At 46.5% G+C, this 20,262-nt stretch overlaps 1 protein-coding gene across 1 annotated transcript in view; it reads right to left on the bottom strand.

The window, feature by feature from the left end:
* The window catches only part of LOC144493945 (dynein axonemal heavy chain 8-like), a 1,745,965-nt gene that overhangs the window by 587,185 nt on the left and 1,138,518 nt on the right, over window positions 1-20,262 (bottom strand). The window contains exon 43 of the mRNA XM_078213522.1: window positions 5,930-6,034. Within this exon, the coding sequence (XP_078069648.1) occupies window positions 5,930-6,034 (105 nt within the window). The remainder of the gene's footprint in view (window positions 1-5,929; window positions 6,035-20,262) is intronic.

Here is a 20,262-nt window from a genome sequence, read left to right as displayed (position 1 = left end):
AAGAGTGAGGGGTGACCTGATTGAAGTATGTAAGATTCTGAACAGTTTTGACAAAGTGGATGTTGAATGAATGTTTCTTCTTGTCATAGAGGTTTACAATACAAAAACAGGCCATCCTGGATTCTTCCCTGGCAAAAACAACCACCTGGTGCTAGTGGACGCCACGAAGCCTCCAGGGAGCTGTGGCTAAATTTTTGATTACTCTTTTTGTTCCTTAAGGCCACCTCTGGGACTTTCAACCTCACAGCTAGGCTGCCAAGAATAACTTGTGTTTTCAAGTGGTATTTAAATATGACTCCAGGAACTTAGATCCTGTGAGATGACAGCAGAATCAGTCCCTGCTCCATCATGATTCAACAAACAGATTGCCCGATGCATAATTAATGAGGCTTCAAGCAGAAGATTGGGCATAAGAACCCAACCCACCAGAGTGAAACTCACACTAATCCTGCCCACCATCACACTTAGGGCAAGATTTTCCAGCTACGCTCACCACAAAACCGGAAAATCCCACCCGAGGCCAATGGACCTTTGAATGGTCCATCCCCTGCGCACTACGATTTCCGTGGCAGGCAGGAGGGAAAATTCCACTCTTAATCTCCAATGCGTAAAATTCCACATTGGAAAGGAGAAAGTTGAAGTCGCTAATGGGATTTTAGATTTAAGTCAGGTGTTGCATGGTGGCCCAATGGTTAGCACTGCTGCCTCGATTCTGGCCTTGGGTAACTGTTTGTGTGGAGTTTGCACATTGTCCCTGTGTCTGCATGGGTTTCCTCCCACAGTCTAAAGGTGTGTAGGTCAGGATTAACCGTGGCAAATGTTAGGGTTACGAGGATAGGGCTGGGGATGGTCCTGAGTAAGATGCTCTCGGAAAGTAAGCTGTAAAGTGTCATATAGGTGTACAGCTCATAAATGGCCCTTTGGTCCATCGAGTCTGCACCAACAATAACTACCACCAAAGGTACACTTATCCTATTTTCCTGCACCTGTCCCATATTCTTGAATGTTATGATATTTAAAGTGCTCATCCAAATATTTAAAGGTTGGAAGGTTTCTGGCCTCCACTACCTTCCCAGGCAGTACATTCATATTCCCACCACCCTTTGAATAAAAAGGTTTTTCTCAAATCCCCTCTGAATCTCCTGCCCCTTACCCTAAAACTATGGCTCCTTGTGATTGACCCCTCAACCAAGGAGATCAGCTGCTCCTGACTCACCAAGTCCCCATCCTTCAAAAGGACATACTGGGCGGGAGTTTATGGTCTCGCTCGTCCCGAAACTGTAAAATTCACCTGAGGTCAACAGATCTTTCCATGGTCTGCCCCTCGCCCGCTCTGATTCCCATGGAGGGTGGGTAAGACAGTAAAATTCTGGCCACAAAGGGATTTAAATAGGTTGAGTGGCAAAATTTGGCAGATGAAATATAGGCCGCGATTCTCCCATTGCGACCCGCAACTTTTCTGGCGGGTCGGGCCAGGAGATGCGGTTGTTGGCCATTTCACGAGTTCCCCGCCAACTTTTACGATCCGTGCACATCTCCCAGCCAGAGAAAAATTGCGCCGCCAGCAACCCACAGAAAACCAGCAGGCCGCTGATCAGCATGAGTTTACATACCATTATCGGGATCCACACGGCAATCTCCGCTCACGTCTGCGTCTCCCACCTCTTTGGCGTGATGTAACTTTGGCGTGAATCAGAGTAGGTATTTAAAAGTCGCAACCCGGCGTGACAGCCTTGAACTGGCATGAGGAGGCAAGTGCTGCTTGCGGAGCGCGGAGGACGTTGCAGGCAGGCCCTGGAGATGCCTGGTGGCCTTCCTCCTGCTGCCTTTAGATGTTGGCCCATGGACCAGTGATATCAGGGGTGGGAGGGGGGCTTCTATTTCCTCACAGCTCTCTGAGTGAGGTTCCGTCAGGGAATCCCACTCACCCTTTCTCCCCCCCACCGCTCCTGGTCAGCGCTGTAGCACAGTGTGCGAGGCAGCCTCAAGGGCTCCAGCTTCCCCCTCCTCTCCTGGGCAGCGCTGTCGTGCACTGTGGAAGACAGCCTCGAGGACTGCCACTCACCCTCCCCCACCCTGGCACTTTGCAGTGGCATTGTCTTGACGCGGGGTGTGGTCAGGGACTCGACTAAGTGCTGATGTTCCAGAGTGGGGGAGGAGTGCACCATGTGCTGACTGAGGCCTAACCAGATGAAGCAGCTGCTGCTCCAGGCCGGGGTGCAGAGGTTCAGACATAGACAGCATGGAATCTGCTGTCACTGGGCACACAGGGCGGTTCATTAATTTTGATTGTTACACCTTTGTACTGTAGTGTTGTGGCACATCCCAGTCGGGCTCCGCCTCCTGGGAGAGGTATAAAGGTCCCTGCTCTGGCTGGGACCCCTCAGTCTGGGATCGTGTATATAATTATTGGCTGCTTCATTACAGTAAATAAAAGCCTTTATTTCCCGAGCATCTAGCCTCGTGTTTGATAACGCGCATCACGGGGGTGGGGCGGTGATCTGCTTCACTAATGTCCTTTCGGGAAGGAAACCTGCCATCCTTACCTGGTTTGGCCTACATGTGACTCCAGAGCCACAGCAATGTGGTTGACTCTCAACTGCCTCCAAGGGCAACTAGGGATGGGCAATAAATGCTGGCCAACCAGCGATGCCCATGTCTCACAAATGAATAATAAAAAAAGTAATGAAGTGCTTCCACAGCTGTATAGAGTCTCAGTTAGGCTGCAGGGGTTACGATGGGGGGAGAGTTGCAAGGCTAGCCAGCGATCAACCAGCCCAGTGATTAGGAGGCTGGCAGTGCGTGGCCATTGCGCATGTGCCGATCTTGCCGCTGACACATAGGTGCATGCGCAGTGGCCCACTCAACGCAATGCTGCCAACCTCTTGGGCGGGAATAGGCCCCGACTCTTGGTTTTCAGAGTGAATCACACTGAGGCACTGCAATGCTCAAAGAACAAAGAACATTACAGCACAGGAACAGGTGTGTCGGCCCTCCAAGCCTGCACCGACCATGCTGCCCGACTTAACTAAAACCCTTAAACTTTACCCTTCCAGGGACCATAGCCCTCTACTCCCATCCTATTCATGTACTTGTCAAGACGCCTCTTAAAAGTCACTACCGTACCCGCTTCCACTACCTCCCCCGGCAACGAGTTCCAGGCACCCACTACAGTGTGTAAAAAATCTGCCTCATACATCTTCTTTAAAACTTGCCCCTCACACCTTAAACCTATGCCCCCAGTAATTGACTCTTCCACCCTGGGAAAAAGCTTCTGACTATCCACTCTGTCCACGCCTCTCATAATCTTGTAGACTTCTATCAGGTCACCCCTCAACCTCCGTCACTCCAGTGAGAACAAACCAAGTTTCTCCAACCTCTCCTCATAGCTAATGCCCTCCATACCAGGCAACATCCTGGTAAATCTTTGCTGTACCCTCTCCAAAGCCTTCACATCCTTCTGGTAGTGTGGTGACCAGAATTGAACACTATATTCCAAGTGCGGCCTAACTAAGGTTCTATAAAACTGCAACATGACTTGCCAATTTTTAAACTCAATACCCCGGCCAATGAAGGCAAGCATGCTGTATGCCTTCTTGACTACTTTCTCCACCTGCATTGCCACTTTCAGTGACCTGGGTGCCTATCAATACTCTTCAGGGTTCTGCCATTTACTGTATATTTCCCATCTGTATTAGACCTTCCAAAATGCATTACCTCACATTTGTCCGGATTAAACTCCATCTGCCATCTCTTTGCCCAAGTCTCCAACTGATCTATATCCAGCATTATCCTCTGATGGTCCTCATCGCTATCCGCAAATCCACCAACCTTTGTGTCGTCCGCAAACTTACTAATCAATCCAGTTACATTTTCCTCCAAATCATTTAACAAAGGAACAACATTGGCTGGGATCTCACCTGTAGCCAGTGAGGATACAAAGATTTCTCCCAAGGCCCCAACAATTTCCTCCCTTGCCTCTCTCAGTATTCTGGGGTATATCCCATCAGGTTCTGGGGACTTGTCTACCTTAATGTTTCTCAAGAACCCCAATACCTCCTTTTTAATCTCAACGTGACTCAAACTATCTACAGTAAGAGTTTTAACAACACCAGGTTAAAGTCCAACAGGTTTATTTGGTAGCAAATGCCATTAGTTTTCGGAGCCCTGCTCCTTCGTCAGATGGAGTGGATATCTGCAGATATCTGGCTCCACGCATAGATTCCCTCCCTTATCCTTGAGTGGGTCAACCCTCTCCCTGGCTACCCTCTTGCTCTTTATATATGTATAAAAAGCCTTAGGATTCTCCTTAATCCTGCTGGCCAATGATTTTTCATGACCCCTTTTTGCCCTTCTTACTCCTTGCTTAAGTTTCTTTCTACTTTCCTTGTATTCTACACTTGCTTCGTGTGTTCCCAGCCTCCTAGCTTTGACAAATGATTCCTTTTTCTCTTTGACGAGGGTCACAATATCTCTCATTATCCAAGGTTCCCAAAACTTGCCATACTTATCCTTCATCCTTCCAGGAATGTGCCGGTCCTGAATCCCTATCAACTTACACTTGAAAGCCTCCCACATGCCAGACGTTGATTTGCCCTCAAACCTTTGCCCCCAATCTACATTCTTCAGTTCCTGCCTAATATTGTTGTAATTAGCCTTCCCCCAATTTAGCACCTTAACTTGAGGACTACACTTATCTTTATCCATCAGTACCTCAAAGCTTCCTGAATTGTGGTCACCATTCCCGAACTGCTCCCCCACTGAAACATTGACCACCTGGCCGGGCTCATTCCCCAATACCTCAGAGCGTGGGAGATTCATTCTGAAAATACAGCTAAAAAAACCAACGGGAGTTACTCTCATTTTCATGCGAATGGGGGACTTAGAATTTTTTTGGGAGAATCCTGGCCATTAAGTGGAAGAGATAATGTTGATTGAGTGAAAGTATTCTGCTGATTAGTGAGCCTGGAATTAGGGGGCATGGTCTAAAAATTAAAGCTAACATTTAGGAGTGAAATTAGGAAACATTTTATATGCAAACGGTGGTAAAAGTTTGGAATTCACTTCTACAAATGGCAATTAATGCCAGACCTACTTAATTTTAAAACTGAGGTTGATTGCTTTTTACTAGTCAAAGATGTTAAGGGATATAGGTTACATGGAGCTAGATCATAGACCAGTCGTAACCTCATTGAATGGAGTAACAGGTTTAGGGTTGAATGGCTTACTCCTGTTCCCATCTCCTTATGTCACGAGAGTCTATAAAATCCCTAGTGTGCAGAAGGCGGCCATTCAGCCCATCGAGTTTGCACCAAATATCTGAAAGGGCATCTTAGCCAGGTGTACTTCTCCGTCCTATCCCTGTAAGCTTTTACCACGCTAATCCCTCTAACCTATACATCTTTGGAGTGTGGGAGGAAACTGGAGCACCCATTGGAAACCCATGCAAATAGGAAGAAAACATGTAAATTCCACACAGTTACTCAAAGGTGGAATCAAACCCGCATCCTGGCGCAGTGAGGCAGCAGTGCTAACCACTGTGCCATCCCCTATATGTGTTAAAATATCCAATAGTGACACATGCCAATATTAATGAAACTATATACATCATGCATTTGAAAATGGCCCAAAATTAAATTAATAATTCTCTATCACCACGAAGAACAAGGGAAGCAGTCACATGGGAACACCACCACCAAGTTCCTCCCCAAGGTATACACTGTCCTATCTTGGAATGATATTGTAATTTCTTCATGTTGTTGGGTCAAAATGTTAGAATTCTCCTCTTGGCAGTATGTTGGGTGCACTTATACCACACAAACTGCTGCAGTTTGAGAAGCAGATCAATACACCTGCTCAAGGCCAATCAAGGATGGACAATAAGGGTTGGCCTTGCAAGAATCTCTTATATCTCATGAATGAAAATTACTTGAATTTGTTCTCCTTCCCTGGAAATGACAGACAACATGCGATCATAGTCCTTTGGATGGAAAGCCACTTTGTTAACATTATCGAAGATTCCTGCCAAATGAGCCTGCATACAGAAAATAGGAAAGAAATGTGAAAACACTGATGAAATAAAACTCAATCACATTCGACTCAATCACAGTTACAATGTCTCATCATATTGGGCTCACTTGGCACTGTGCTGAAACCCAATTATAGCGAAAAGTTAAATGTTCACAGAATATCATTTAACTAAGCCAAAGAAATATACCGGGCAGATGGAGACATGAAACATGTCGGTGGTGATTTTTTGTGGAGGTTCTCCTGAACATTTCATCCTGTTCAAGCCACCCCAATTATGTCAAGGCTTTTCTTATAACAATTACTTCCCATCCCTGCCATCATAACGGTGAATGCTGTTTGTATTTAGCGATTTAAACTTCAATATAAACTATTTGGCAGGAAACTGACAACAATTACGATCTCTCAATTTCTTGAAGCACGCTTGTTTTTAAAAGTCTCTGATCAACGCCTGCCGAATGATGTTTTGTTTCTTAAAGACTGGATTAGTTGTAAGTATTCGCATTCCAACCATTATTCATGTAAATTGAGTCTGTGTCTTTATAAGTTCTGTTTGTGAACAGAATTCCCACTCACCTGAAGAAGGGGCTTAGAGCCTCGAAAGCTTGTGTGGCTTTTGCTACCAAATAAACCTGTTGGACTTTAACCTGGTGTTGTTAAACTTCTTAGAATGATTTAAACACAGACCATCCATTGTGTTGCAGTACATAGAACATAGAAAAAATACAGCACAAACAGAGCCTTCGGCCCACAAGTTGCGCCGGTCACGTCCCTACCTACCTAGGCTTATATATAGGTTTACCTATAACGCTCAATCCTATTAAGTCCCATGTACTCATTCAGAAGTCTCTTAAAAGACCCCAACGAGTTTGCCTCCACCACCACTGACGGCAGCCGATTCCACTCACCCACCACCCTCTGAGTGAAAAACTTACCCCTGACATCTCCTCTGTACCTACTCCCCAGCACCTTAAACCTGTGTCCTCTCGTAGCAGACATTTCAGCCCTGGGAAAAAGCCTCCGAGAATCCACCCGATCTATACCTCTCAACATATTGCACACCTCTATCAGGTCACCTCTCATCCTTTGTCTCTCCAAGGAGAAAAGACCGAGCTCCCTCAACCTATCCTCATAAGGCATGCCAACCAATCCAGGCAACATCCTTGTAAATCTTCTCTGCACCCTTTCAATCATTTCCACATCCCTCCTGTAATGAGGCAACCAGGACTGAGCACACAGTCAGCACCTGTTCGGGTCAATGCACATCTTTCAGAACGTGGGAGGAAACCGGAGCACCTGGAGGAAACCCACGCAGACATGGGGAGAATGTGCAAACTCCACATAGACAGTCACCCAAGCCGGGAATCGAACCCAAGTCCCTGGCACTGTGAGGCAGCAGTGCTAACCATTGTGCCACCGTGCCGTCCTATCATTTATCAGGGAAGCTTGCCGGGCAAGTTAAATCATTTTTAACAATTGGCACTCTGGTTATAAAATTCTTTTTTCTATCTGTCTGTGGTGTATAGAATGGCAGGTTTTGAGCACTCTCCCACCGGGGTGCTGACGTTAGTCTAGTCAGGGAGAATGAGAGACTAATAGACATGAGTTATAGACAAGCAGTTACACGGGGGCCTCGGGAGGAAGACACGTGGAGGCACAGTTAGGAGGAGTAAAGGTCAGAAGGGTAACGTACGAGAGAGTATCCCAGTGGTTGTCTCTCATAGCAGGAAGGGCTCGGCTCTTAGTGAGCAATTAGTGGAAGGGTCACCTGTAGTTGTCCCCCTCCAAAACAAGTATATTGTTTTGGATAGTGTGGAGGAGAATGACTCTCCAGGGGTAAGCCACAGTGACCAGGTCACTGGCACAGAGTCAGGCTCTGTGGCCCGGAAAGGAAAGAGAGGAATTAGGAGAGCAATAGTGGTGGGGGATGCGTCGGTTAGAGGCACGGACAGGCGATTCTGTGCGTGCGAACGGGACTCCAGGATGGTAGTCTGCCTACCTGGTGCTGGGGTACTGGATGTCTCCGAGCGGATAGGAAGCATATTAAAAGTGGAAGATAAAGAAACGGATGTTGTTGTACACATTGGTGCAAATGACATAGATAGGAAGAGCAGGGGGATCCTACGAGAGCAATTCAGGGAGTTGGGAAATAGGCTAAAAAGTAGGGCCTCCAGGGTGGCAATATCTGGGCTGCTCCCAATGCCTCGTGCCAGTGAGGCTAGGAATAGGGAGGTAGTACAATTGAACGCTTGGCTAAAAGACTGTTCCAGGAGGGAGGGCTTTATTTTCCTGGATCACTGGGAAGTTTTCAAGAGAGGATGGCACCTAGAAATCATAGAAATCATAGAAACCCTACAGTGCAGAAGGAGGCCATTCGGCCCATCGAGTCTGCACCGACCACAATCCCACCCAGGCCCTATCCCCACATATTTACCCACTAATCCCTCTAACCTACGCATCTCAGGACTCTAAGGGGCAATTTTTAACCTGGTCAATCAACCTAACCCGCACATCTTTGGACTGTGGGAGGAAACCGGAGCACCCGGAGGAAACCCACGCAGACACAAGGAGAATGTGCAAACTCCACACAGACAGTGACCCGAGCCGGGAATCGAACCCGGGACCTTGGAGCTGTGAAGCTCCGGTGAGCTCCGGTGAGCTTGACATCCGTGGTAGGGAAGTTGTTGGAGAGGATTCTTAGAGATAGGATGTATGCGCATTTAGAAAGGCACGATAGCACAGTGGTTAGCACTGCTGCTTCACAGCTCCAAGGTCCCGGGTTCGATTCCTGGCTCGGGTCACTGTCTGTGTGGAGTTTGCACATTCTCCTCGTGTCTGCGTGGGTTTCCTCCGGGTGCTCCGGTTTCCTCCCACAGTCCAAAGATGTGCGGGTTAGGTTGATTGGCCAGGTTAAAAATTGCCCCTTAGGCTCCTGAGATGCGTATGTTAGAGGGATTAGCGGGTAAAATATGTGGGGGTAGGGCCTGGGTGGGATTGTGGTCGGTGCAGACTCGATGGGTCGAATGGCCTCCTTCTGCACTGTAGGGATTCTATGATTCTTGATTCTAATAAACTCATTCACGATAGTCAGCATGGTTTTGTGAGAGGGAGGTCATGCCTCACTAACCTGGTGGAGTTTTTTGAAGAAGTAACTAGAATGGTTGACGAGGGAAGGGCCGTGGATGTCGTCTATATGGACTTTAGTAAAGCGTTTGACAAAGTCAAGTAGGTTGGTGCAAAAGGTTGGATTTCATGGGATAAAGGGGGAGGTGGCTAGATGGGTGGAGAACTGGCTTGGTCACAGAAGACAGAGGGTGGTAGTGGAAGGGTCTTTTTCCGGCTGGAGGCCTGTGACTAGTGGTGTTCCGCAGGGACTAGTATTGGGACCTCTGCTGTTTGTAATTTATATAAACGATCTGGAAGAAGGTGTAACTGGCGTGATCAGTAAGTTTGCGGACGACACGAAATTGGCAGGACTTGCAGATAGTGAGGAACATTGTCAGAGCCTACAGATGGATACAGATAGGCTGGAAATTTGGGCAAAGAAATGGCAGATGGAGTTCAATCCAGATAAATGCAAAGTGATGCATTTTGGTAGAGCTAATGTAGGGGGGAGCTATACGATAAATGGCAGAACCATAAAGGGTGTAGATACGCAGAGGGACATGGGTGTACAAGTCCACAGATCCTTGAAGGTGATGTCACAGGTGGAGAAGGTGGTGAAGAAGGCATATGGCATGCTTGCCTTTATAGGACGGGGCATAGAGTATAAAAATTGGGGTCTGATGTTGCAGATGTATAGAACGTTGGTTCGGCCGCATTTGGAATACTGCGTCCAGTTCTGGTCACCATACTACCAGAAGGACGTGGAGGCTTTAGAGAGAGTGCAGAGGAGGTTTACCAGGATGTTGCCTGGTATGGAGGGGCTCAGTTATGAGGAGAGATTGAGTAAACTGGGGTTGTTCTCACTGGAAAGACGGAGGATGAGGGGAGACCTAATAGAGGTATATAAAATTATGAAAGGCACAGATAGGGTGAACGGTGGGAAGCTTTTTCCCAGGTCGGTGGTGACGTTCACGAGGGGTCATATGTTCAAGGTGAGGTGGGGGGGGGCGCGGTTTAACACGAATATCAGAAGGACTTATTTTACACAGAGGGCAGTGGGGGCCTGGAATGTGCTGCCAGGCAAGGTGGTGGAGGCGGACACACTGGGAACGTTTAAGACTTATCTAGATAGCCACATGAACGGAGTGGGAATGGAGGGATACAAAAGAATGGTCCAGTTTGGACCAGGGAGCAGCGCGGGCTTGGAGGGCCGAAGGGCCTGTTCCTGTGCTGTATTGTTCTTTGTTCTTTGGGTTTTTTGATTTGATTTATTATTGTCACATGTATTAACATACAGTGAAAAGTATTGTTCTTTTGCATGATACAGACAAAGCATACCATTCATAGAGAAGGAAACGAGAGAGTGCAGAATGTAGTGTTCCAGTCATAGTTAGGGTGTAGAGAAAGATCAACTTGATGCAAGGTAAGTCCATTCAAAAGTCTGATGGCAACAAGGAAGAAGCTGTTCTTGAGTCAGCTAGCATGTGACCTCAGACTTTTGTATCTTTTTCCCGAAGGAAGAAGATGGAAGAGAGTATGTCCGGGGTACGTGGGGTCCTTGATTATGCTGGCTGCTTTTCCGAGGCAGCGGGAAGTGTAGAGTGTGTCAATGGAGGGGAAGCTGGTTTGAGTGATGGACTGGGCTTCACTCATGATGCTTTGTAGTTTCTTGTGGTCTTGGACAGAGCAGGAACCATACCAAGCTGTGATAAAACCAGAAAGAATGCTTTCCATGGTGCATCTGTAGAAGTTGTGAGAGTTATAGCAGATATTTCCTTAGTCTCCTGAGAAAGTAGCAGTGTTGGTGGCTTTCTTAACTATGTAAGGAGTCGAACAACACCAGGTTAAAGTCCAACAGGTTTATTTGGTCGCAAACGCCACTCGCTTTCGGAGCGCTGCTCCTTCGTCAGGTGAGTGGGAGATCTGCGAACAAACAGCAAACAGGGCATATAAAGACACAAACTTACTTTACAGAATAATGAATAATGATTGGAATGTGAGTCTTTACAGCTAATCAAGTCTTAAAGGGAGAGACAATGTGAGTGGAGAGAGCATTGAGCACAGGTTAAAGAGATGTGTATTCTCTCCAGACAGGACAGCCAGTGAGATTTTGCAAGTCCAGGCAAGTGGTGGAGGTTACAGATAGTGTGACATGAACCCAAGATTCCGGTTGAGGCCGTCCTCATGTGTGCGGAACCTGGCTATCAGTCTCTGCTCAGCGACTCTGCGCTGTCGTGTGTCGTGAAGGCCGCCTTGGAGAACGCTTACCCGAATATCAGAGGCCGAAAGCCCGTGACCGCTGAAGTGCTCCCCAACAGGAAGAGAACACTCTTGCCTGGTGATTGTCGAGCGGTGTTCATTCATCCGTTGTCGTAGCGTCTGCATGGTTTCCCCAATGTACCATGCCTCGGGACATCCTTTCCTGCAGCGTATCAGGTAGACAACGTTGGCCAAGTTGCAAGAGTATGTACCGTGTACCTGGTGGATGGTGTTCTCACGTGAGATGATGGCATCCATGTTGATAATCCGGCACGTCTTGCAGAGGTTGCTGTGGCAGGGTTGTGTGGTGCCGTGGTCACTGTCCTCCTGAAGGCTGGGTAGTTTGCTGCGGACAATGGTCTGTTTGAGGTTGTGCAGTTGTTTGAAGGCAAGATGTGGGGGTTTGGAGATGGCCCTGGCGATATATTCGTCTTCATCAATGACATGTTGAAGGCTCCAGAGGAGGTGTCGTAGCTTCTACGCTCCGGGGAAGTACTGGACAATGAAGAACCGCAAACTTTCTTAACTATAACATGGAGGGACCCGGACAGGTTGTCAGTGATCCGGACACCTATAAACTTGAAGCTCTTGATCATTTCTACTTTGTCCCCATTGATGTAAGAGTTTTAACAACACCAGGTTAAAGTCCAACAAGTTTATTTGGTAGCAAATCATTAATATAAATGACAAATAACAGTCAACCCAGCACTGATCCCTGAGGCACACCGCTGGTCACAGGCCTCCAGTTTGAAAAACAACCCCCTACAACCACCCTCTGGCTTCTGTCAGATGCCGGCGTTGGACTGGGGTCGACAGAGTAAAAAGTCTCATAACACCAGGTTAAAATCCAACAGGTTTATTTGGTAGCAAAAGCCACTAGCTTTCGGAGCGCTGCTCCTTCGTCAGGTAAGTGGGAGTTCTGTTCACAAACAGGGCATATATGTACCTGTCAGGCAGGGAGGAAGCAGACGTGTGAGGGAACCGTGGTTTACTAAGGAGGTTGAATCTCTTGTGAAGAGGAAGAAGGAGACTTATGTTAAGATGAGACGTGAAGGCTCAGTTAGGGCACTTGAGAGTTACAAGTTAGCCAGGGAGGACCTAAAGAAAGAGTTAAGAAGAGCCAGGAGGGGACATGAGAAGTATTTAGCAGGTAGGATCAAGGAAAACCCTAAAGCTTTTTATAGGTATGTCAGGAGTAAAAGAATGACTCGGGTAAGATTAGGGCCAGTCAAGGACAGGAGTGGGAAGTTGTGCGTGGAGTCTGAAGAGAGAGGAGAGGCACGAAATGAATATTTTTCACCGATATTCACACTGGAGAGGGACAGTGTTGTCGAGGGGAGTACTGAGATGCAGGCTGTTGGACTGGATGGGATTGAGGTTCATAGGGAGGAAGTGTTAGCGATTCTGGAAAGGGTAAAAATAGATAAGTCCCCTGGGCTGGATGGGATTTATCCTCGGATTCTCTGGGAGGCTAGAGAGGAGATTGCAGAGCCTTTGGCTTTGATCTTTGGGTCGTCATTGTCTACAGGAACAGTGCCAGAAGACTGGAGGATAGCAAAGGTTGTCCCCTTGTTCAAGAAGGGGAGTAGGGAAAACCCTAGTAATTATAGACCGGTGAGCCTTACTTCTGTTGTGGGCAAAGTATTGGAAAGGATTATAAGAGATAGGATTTATAATCACCTGGAAAGGAATAATTTGATTAGGGATAGTCAGCATGGTTTTGTGAAGGGTACGTCGTGCCTCACAAACCTTATTGAGTTCTTTGAGAAGGTGACCAAAGAGGTGGATGAGGGTAAAGTGGTTGATGTGGTGTATATGGATTTCAGCAAAGCGTTTGATAAGGTTCCCCATGGTAAGCTTTTGCAGAAAACACGGACACATGGGATTGAGAGTGATTTAGTGGTTTGGATCAGGAATTGGCGAGCTGGAAGAAAACAGAGGATGGTGGTTGATGGGAAATATTCATCCTGGAGTTCAGTTACTAGTGGTGTACCGCAAGGATCTGTTTTGGGGCCACTGCTGTTTGTCATTTTTATTAATGACCTGGATGAGGGCATAGAAGGATGGGTTAGTAAATTTGCGGATGACACTAAAGTCGGTGGAGTTGTAGACAGTGCGGAGGGAAGTGGCAGGTTATAGAGGGACATAGATAAGCTGCAGAGCTGGGCTGAGAGGTGGCAAATGGAGTTTAATGCGGAAAAGTGCGAAATGATTCACTTTGGAAGGAGTAACAGGAATACAGAGTACTGGGCTAATGGTAAGATACTTGGTAGTGTGGATGAACAGAGGGATCTGGGTGTCCATGTGCATAGATCCCTGAAAGTTGGCACCCAGGTTGATAGGGTTGTTAAGAAGGCGTACAGAGTGTTAGCTTTTATTGGTAGAGGGATTGAGTTTCGGAGCCAGGAGGTCATGTTGCAACTGTACAAAACTCTGGTGCGGCCGCACTTGGAGTATTGTGTACAGTTCTGGTTGCCGCATTATAGGAAGGATGTGGAAGTGTTGGAAAGGGTGCAGAGGATATTTACCAGGATGTTTGTTGCCTGGTATGGTGGGAAAATCGTATGAGGAAAGGCTGAGGGGCTTGAGGTTGTTTTCGTTAGAGAGAAGAAGGTTAAGAGGTGACTTAATAGAGGCATACAAGATGATCAGAGGATTAGATAGGGTGGATAGTGAGAGCCTTTTTCCTCGGGTGGTGATGGCTAACACGAGGGGACATAGCTTTAAATTGAGGGGTGAGAGATATAGGACAGATGTTAGAGGTAGGTTCTTTACTCAGAGAGTAGTAAAGGCGTGGAATGCCCTGCCTGCAGCAGTAGTGGACTCGCCAACATTAAGAGCATTCAAATGGTTATTGGATAAACATATGGATGATATTGGAATAGTGTAGGTTAGATGGGCTTTAGATTGGTTTCACTGGTCGGCGCAACATCGAGGGCCGAAGGGCCTGTACTGCGCTGTAATGTTCTATGTTCTATATAAAGACACAAACTCAATTGACAAAATAATGGTTGCCATTATTTTCAACCATTATTTTGTAAATTGAGTTTGTGTCTTTATATGCCCTGTTTGTGAACAGAACTCCCACTTACCTGATGAAGGAGCAGCGCTCCGAAAGCTAGTGGCTTTTGCGACCAAATAAACCTCTTGGACTTTAACCTGGTGTTGTGAGACTTCTTATTCTGTCACCAAGACAATTTTGTATCCATTTCGCTACCTCACCCTGGATCCCGTGAGATTTAATCTTATGCAACAACCTACCATGCGGTCCCTTGTCAAAGGCCTTGCTAAAGTCCATGCAGACAACATCAACTGCACTGCCTTCATCTACCTTCTTGGTTACCCCTTCAAAAAACTCAATCAAATTTGTGAGACATGATTTTGCACTGTGTGTCGCCACACTCCAGCACCTGTTCGGGTAATTGAGGGAGAATTTAGCATGCACTTACCCAGCACGTCTTTCAGAATGTGGGAGGAAACCAGGGCACCCGGAGGAGACTCATGGGGAGAACGTTCAGACTCCGCACAGAGAGTGACCCAAGTCGGAAATCAAACCTGCGTCCCTGGCGCTGTGAGGCAGCAGTAGAGATTGGACAGGCTAGGAGCAAAGGAGACTGAGGGATGATCGTATCGAGGTATATAAGACCATGAAAGGCATGGATAGGGTGAATGCACTCAGTCTTTTTCCCAGAGTAGGGGAACCAAGAACTAGACTGCATAGGTTTAAGTTAAAAGGGAAAAGAATTAATGGGAACCTGAGGAGCAACATTTTTACACAGAGGGTGGTACGTATGTGGAATGAACTGCCAGAGGAAGTGGTTGAGGCAAGGACATCGACAACATTTAAAAGGCATTTGGACAGATACATGAATAGGAAAGGTTTAGACGGAATAGGAATAGCAAAGGTTTAGAGGGATTTGGGCCAAATGCAGGCAAATGGGGTTAGCATGGAACAATTTGGGTTGAAGGGCCTGTCTCCGTGCCATAGGTTCTATGATTCCAGGGGTGGGTGGGATGTCTTATGAGGAAAGGTTGGAGAGGTTTGGTTTGTATCCATGAGTTTAGAAGTATAAGAGGCAACTTGATCAAAACCTTCAAAATACTGAGGGGAATTGACAGGGTGGATGTGGAGAGAATATTTCCTCTCGTTGGAGAATCTGGGACTAGAGTTCATTGTTTAAAAATAAGGGGTCATTCATTTAAGCTGGTGATGTTGAGAGATTTTTCCTCTCAGAGTTGAGAATCTCTAGAACTCTCTTCCACAGAAGACAGTGGAAACAGAGTCTTCAGATATTTTTAAGGCAGAGCTAGATGGATTCTTGATAAACAAAGGTGTTAAAGGTTATCAGAAGTAGGCAGGAATGTGGGGTTGAGATCAGATCAGCCATGATCTTATTGAATTAGGGAGCAGGCTCAAGGGGACAAGTGGCCTGCTCCTAATTCTTATGAAAGTAGAGCTATGGGCTTTCTTAACTATAGCATCCACATGGGGGGACCAGAACAGGCTGTTGGTGATCTGGACACCTTAAAACCTGAAACTCTCGACCCTTTCTACTTCACCCCATTGATGTAGACATAGGCATGTCCTCCATTACGCTTCCTGAAATTGATGACTATCTTCTTTGTTTTGTTGACACTGAGGGAGAGATTATTGTCGTCGCATCAGTTCACCAGATTCTCCATCTCGTACCTGTACTCTGTCTCGTCATTGTTTAAGATCTGACCCACAACGGTGATGTCATCAGCAAACTTGAAAATCGAGTTTGAGGGGAATTTGACCACACAGTCAAAAGTGTATAAGGAGTATAGTAAGGGGCTGAGGACACAGCCTTGTGGGGCACGGTATTGAGGATGATCGTGGAAGAGGTGTCATTGCCTATTGTTACTGACTGTGGTGTGTGGGCTAGGAAGTCTAGGATCCAGTTGCAGAGGGAGGAGCCGAGCCCCAGGCCACAAAGCCTGGAAATAAATCTCATCAGAATAATGGTGTTAAAGGCTGAGCTGTGGTTAGTATCTTTGTATGCTTCTGGGACTAACTCATAGACACTAAGGATGGCATCCTCGGTTTGTTCATAATTAGTGGGCACATCAGGAGTCAGCATGGAGTAGACCACTTTGGCTTTCTCTGATAGCTGCCCTGGAATTTCAAAAAAGTCCAGATATCAGATGGCCATTTTAGCTGTGCTGCTACTTTCTCAAAAATGGTGCAAAATGGTTCTATGCCACTCTCTTCCAATTTAGGAATGAAACTAATGTTCTTAAGGATTCAGGGATTGGTCTCAGGGCAACGAAGGAGCAGCGCTCCGAAAGCTAGTGGCTTTTGCTACCAAATAAACTATTGGATTTTAACCTGGTGTTGTGAGACTTTTTACTGTGTTTACTCCAGTCCAATGCCGGCATCTCCACATCTTGATGACAGAAGCCAGAGGGTGGTTGTAGGGGGTTGTTTTTCAAACTGGAGGCCTGTGAGCAGCAGTGTGCCTCAGGGATCAGTGCTGGGTCTACTGTTATTTGTCATTTATATTAATGATTTGGATGAGAATATAGGAGGCATGGTTAGTAAGTTTGCAGATGACACCAACATTGGTGGCATCGTGGACAGTGAAGAAGGTTATCTCGGATTGCAACAGGATCTTGATCAATTGGGCCAGTGGGCTGATGAATGGCAGATGGAGTTTAATTTCGATAAATGCGAGGTGATGCATTTTGGTAGATTGAAACAGGGCAGGACTTACTCAGTTAATGGTAGGAAATTGGGAGAGTTACAGAACAAAGAGATCTAGGGGTACATGTTCATAGCTCCTTGAAAGTGGAGTCACAGGTGGACAGCGTGGTGAAGAAGGCATTCAGCCTGCTTGGTTTCATCGGTCAGAACATTGAATACAGGAGTTGGGACATCTTGTTGAAGCTGTACAAGACATTGGTAAAGCCACACTTGGAATACTGTGTGCAGTTCTGGTCACCCTATTATAGAAAGGATGTTATTAAACTAGAAAGAGTGCAGAAAAGACTTACTAGGATGCTATCGGGACTTGATGGTTTGAGTTATGTGGAGAGGCTGGATAGACTGGGACTTTTTTCTCTGGAGCGTAGAAGGCTGAGGGGTGATCTTATAGTGGTCTATAAAATAATGAGGGGAATAGATCAGCGAGATAGTCAATATCTTTTCCCAAAGATAGCGGAGTCTAAAACTAGAGGGCACAGGTTTAAGGTGAGTGGAGTTTGCACATTCTCCTCGTGTCTGCGTGGGTTTCCTCCGGGTGCTCCGGTTTCCTCCCACAGTCCAAAGATATGCGGGTTAGGTTGATTGGCCAGGTTTAAAAAAAAAAGAATTGCCCCTTAGAGTCCTGGGATGCATAGGTTCGAGGGATTAGCGGGTAAAATATGTGGGGGTAGGGCCTGGGTGGGATTGTGGTCGGTGCAGACTCGATGGGCCGAATGGCCTCCTTCTGCACTGTAGGGATTCTATGATTCTATTCTATGAGGGGAGAGATAGAAAAGTGTCCAGAGGGGCAATTTCTACACACAGAGGGTGGTGAGTGTCTGAGGCGGGTACAATTTTGTGTTTTAAAAAGCATTTAGACAATTACATGGGTAAGATGGGTATCGAGGGATATGGGCCAAATGCGGGCAATTGGGATTAGCTTAGTGGTTTAAAAAAAAGGGCAGCATGGACAAGTTGGGCCGAAGGGCCTGTTTCCATGCTGTAAAAATCTATGACTCTATGATTCTCACGAGTCTGCTGCTCTTGTTCTTCTTGGTAGTAGAAGTCATAGGTTTTGATGGTGTTGTTGAAGGAAACTTGGCAAGTGTGAATCTTACAGGTGCTACTCCCACCAGGAATGATAACTTTTTTTTATTCATTTATGGGACATGGGTGTCACTGGCTGGCCAGCATTTATTGCCCATCCCTAGTTGCCCTTGAGGTGGTGCTGATGAGCTGCCTTCTTGAATCGCTGCAGTCCATGTTCTGTGGGTTGACCCACAATGACGTTAGGGAAGGAATTCCAGGATTTTGACCCAGCGACTGTGAAGGGATTGCAATATATCTCCAAGTCAGGATGGTGAGTGGCTTGGAGGGGAACTTGCAGGTGGTGGTGTTCCCATTTATCTGCTGCCCTTGTCCTTCTAGATGGATCAAATGCGGGCAATTCGGATTAGCTTAAGGTTTAATAAAAAAAGGGCGGCATGGACAAGTTGGGCCGAAGGGTCTGTTTCCATGCTGTAAACCTCTATGACTCTATGACATGGGGATTTTCACAGTAACTTCATTGCGGTGTTAACGTAAACCTACTTTTGACACTAATAAATAAACTTTAAACTTTTAAACTATAACTCCTTGCAGATCTCTTCTGCACACTCTCCAGTTTAATAACATCTTTCCTATGGCAAGGCAACCAAAACTGAACACAATTTTCCAGGTGCAGCCTCACCAGTGTCCTGTACAACTGCAACATAACTTTCAACTTCTATACTCAATGTCCTGACTGATGAAGGCCAGCATGCCAAAAACCTTCTTCACTGCCCTATCGACCTGTGACACTACATTTAGAGAACCGTGCATCTGAACTCCAAGGTCCTTCTGTTCCATGATACTCCCTAAGGTCCTAGCATTCACCGTGAAAATCCTACCTTAATTTGACTTTCCAAAATGCAACACCTTTGTTTTGATTTGATTTATTATTGTCACATGTATTAACATACAGTGAAAAGTATTGTTTCTTGCATGCTATGCAGACAAAGCATACCATTCATAGAGAAGGAAATGAGAGAGTGCAGAATGTAGTGTTACAGTCATAGCTGGGGTATAGAGAAAGATCAACTTAATGCAAGGCAAGTCTATTCAAAATCTGACAGCAACAGGGAAGAAGGTGTTCTTGAGTCAGTTGGTACGTGAGCTCAGAATTTTGTATCTTTTTCCCGACGGAAGAAGGTGGAAGAGAGAATTTCCAGGATGGGGTCCTTAATTGTGCTGGCTGCTTTCCCGAGGCAGCAGGAAGTGTAGACAGTCAAGGGATGGGAAGCTGGTTTGCGTGATGGATTGAGCTACATTCATGACCTTTTGTAGTTCCTTGCGGTCTTGGACAGAGCAGGGGCCATACCAAACTGTGATACAACCAGAAAGAATGCTTTCTATGGTGCATGTGTAAACGTTGGAGAGAGTTGTAGCTGACATGCCACATTTCCTTAGTCTTCTGAGAAAGTAGAGGCGTTGGTGGGCTTTCTTAACGATAGTGTCAGCATGGGGGGACCAGGACAGGTTGTTGGTGATCTGGACACCTAAAAACTTGAAGCTTTTGACCATTTCTACTTCGTCCCCATTGATGTAGACAGGGGCATGTGCTCCACTACGCTTCCTGAACACGATGACAATCTCCTTCATCTTGTTGACATTGAGGGAACGATTATTGGTGCCGCACGAGTTCACCAGATTCTCTATCTCATTCCTGTACTCTGTCTCATCATTGTTTGAGATCTGACCCACTACGGTGGTGTGGTCAGCAAACTTGAAAATCGAATTGGAGGAATTTGGCCACACAGTCATAGGTGTATAAGGAGTATAGTAGGGGCCTGAGAACACAGCCTTGTGGGGCACCTGTGTTGAGGATGATCATGGAGGAGGTGTTGTTGCCTATCCTTACTGATTGTGGTCTGTGAGTTTGGAAATTCAGGATCCAGTCGCAGAGGTAGGTGCCGAAGCCCAGGCCACGGAGTTTGGAGATGAGTTTCGTAGGAATAATGCTTTTGTACTCTATGCCCCTATTAATAAATAGTGTTGAAGGCTGAGCTGTAGTCAATAAATAGGAGTCTCACATAAGTGTCTTTGTTATCTAAGTGTTCCAGGGTTGAGTGCAGGGCCAGGGAGATGGC

This window comes from Mustelus asterias, chromosome 5 (assembly GCF_964213995.1).
Source record: "Mustelus asterias chromosome 5, sMusAst1.hap1.1, whole genome shotgun sequence".
NCBI classification, from domain to species: Eukaryota; Metazoa; Chordata; class Chondrichthyes; order Carcharhiniformes; family Triakidae; genus Mustelus; species Mustelus asterias.
This window is presented reverse-complemented; position numbering and strand designations above follow the sequence as displayed.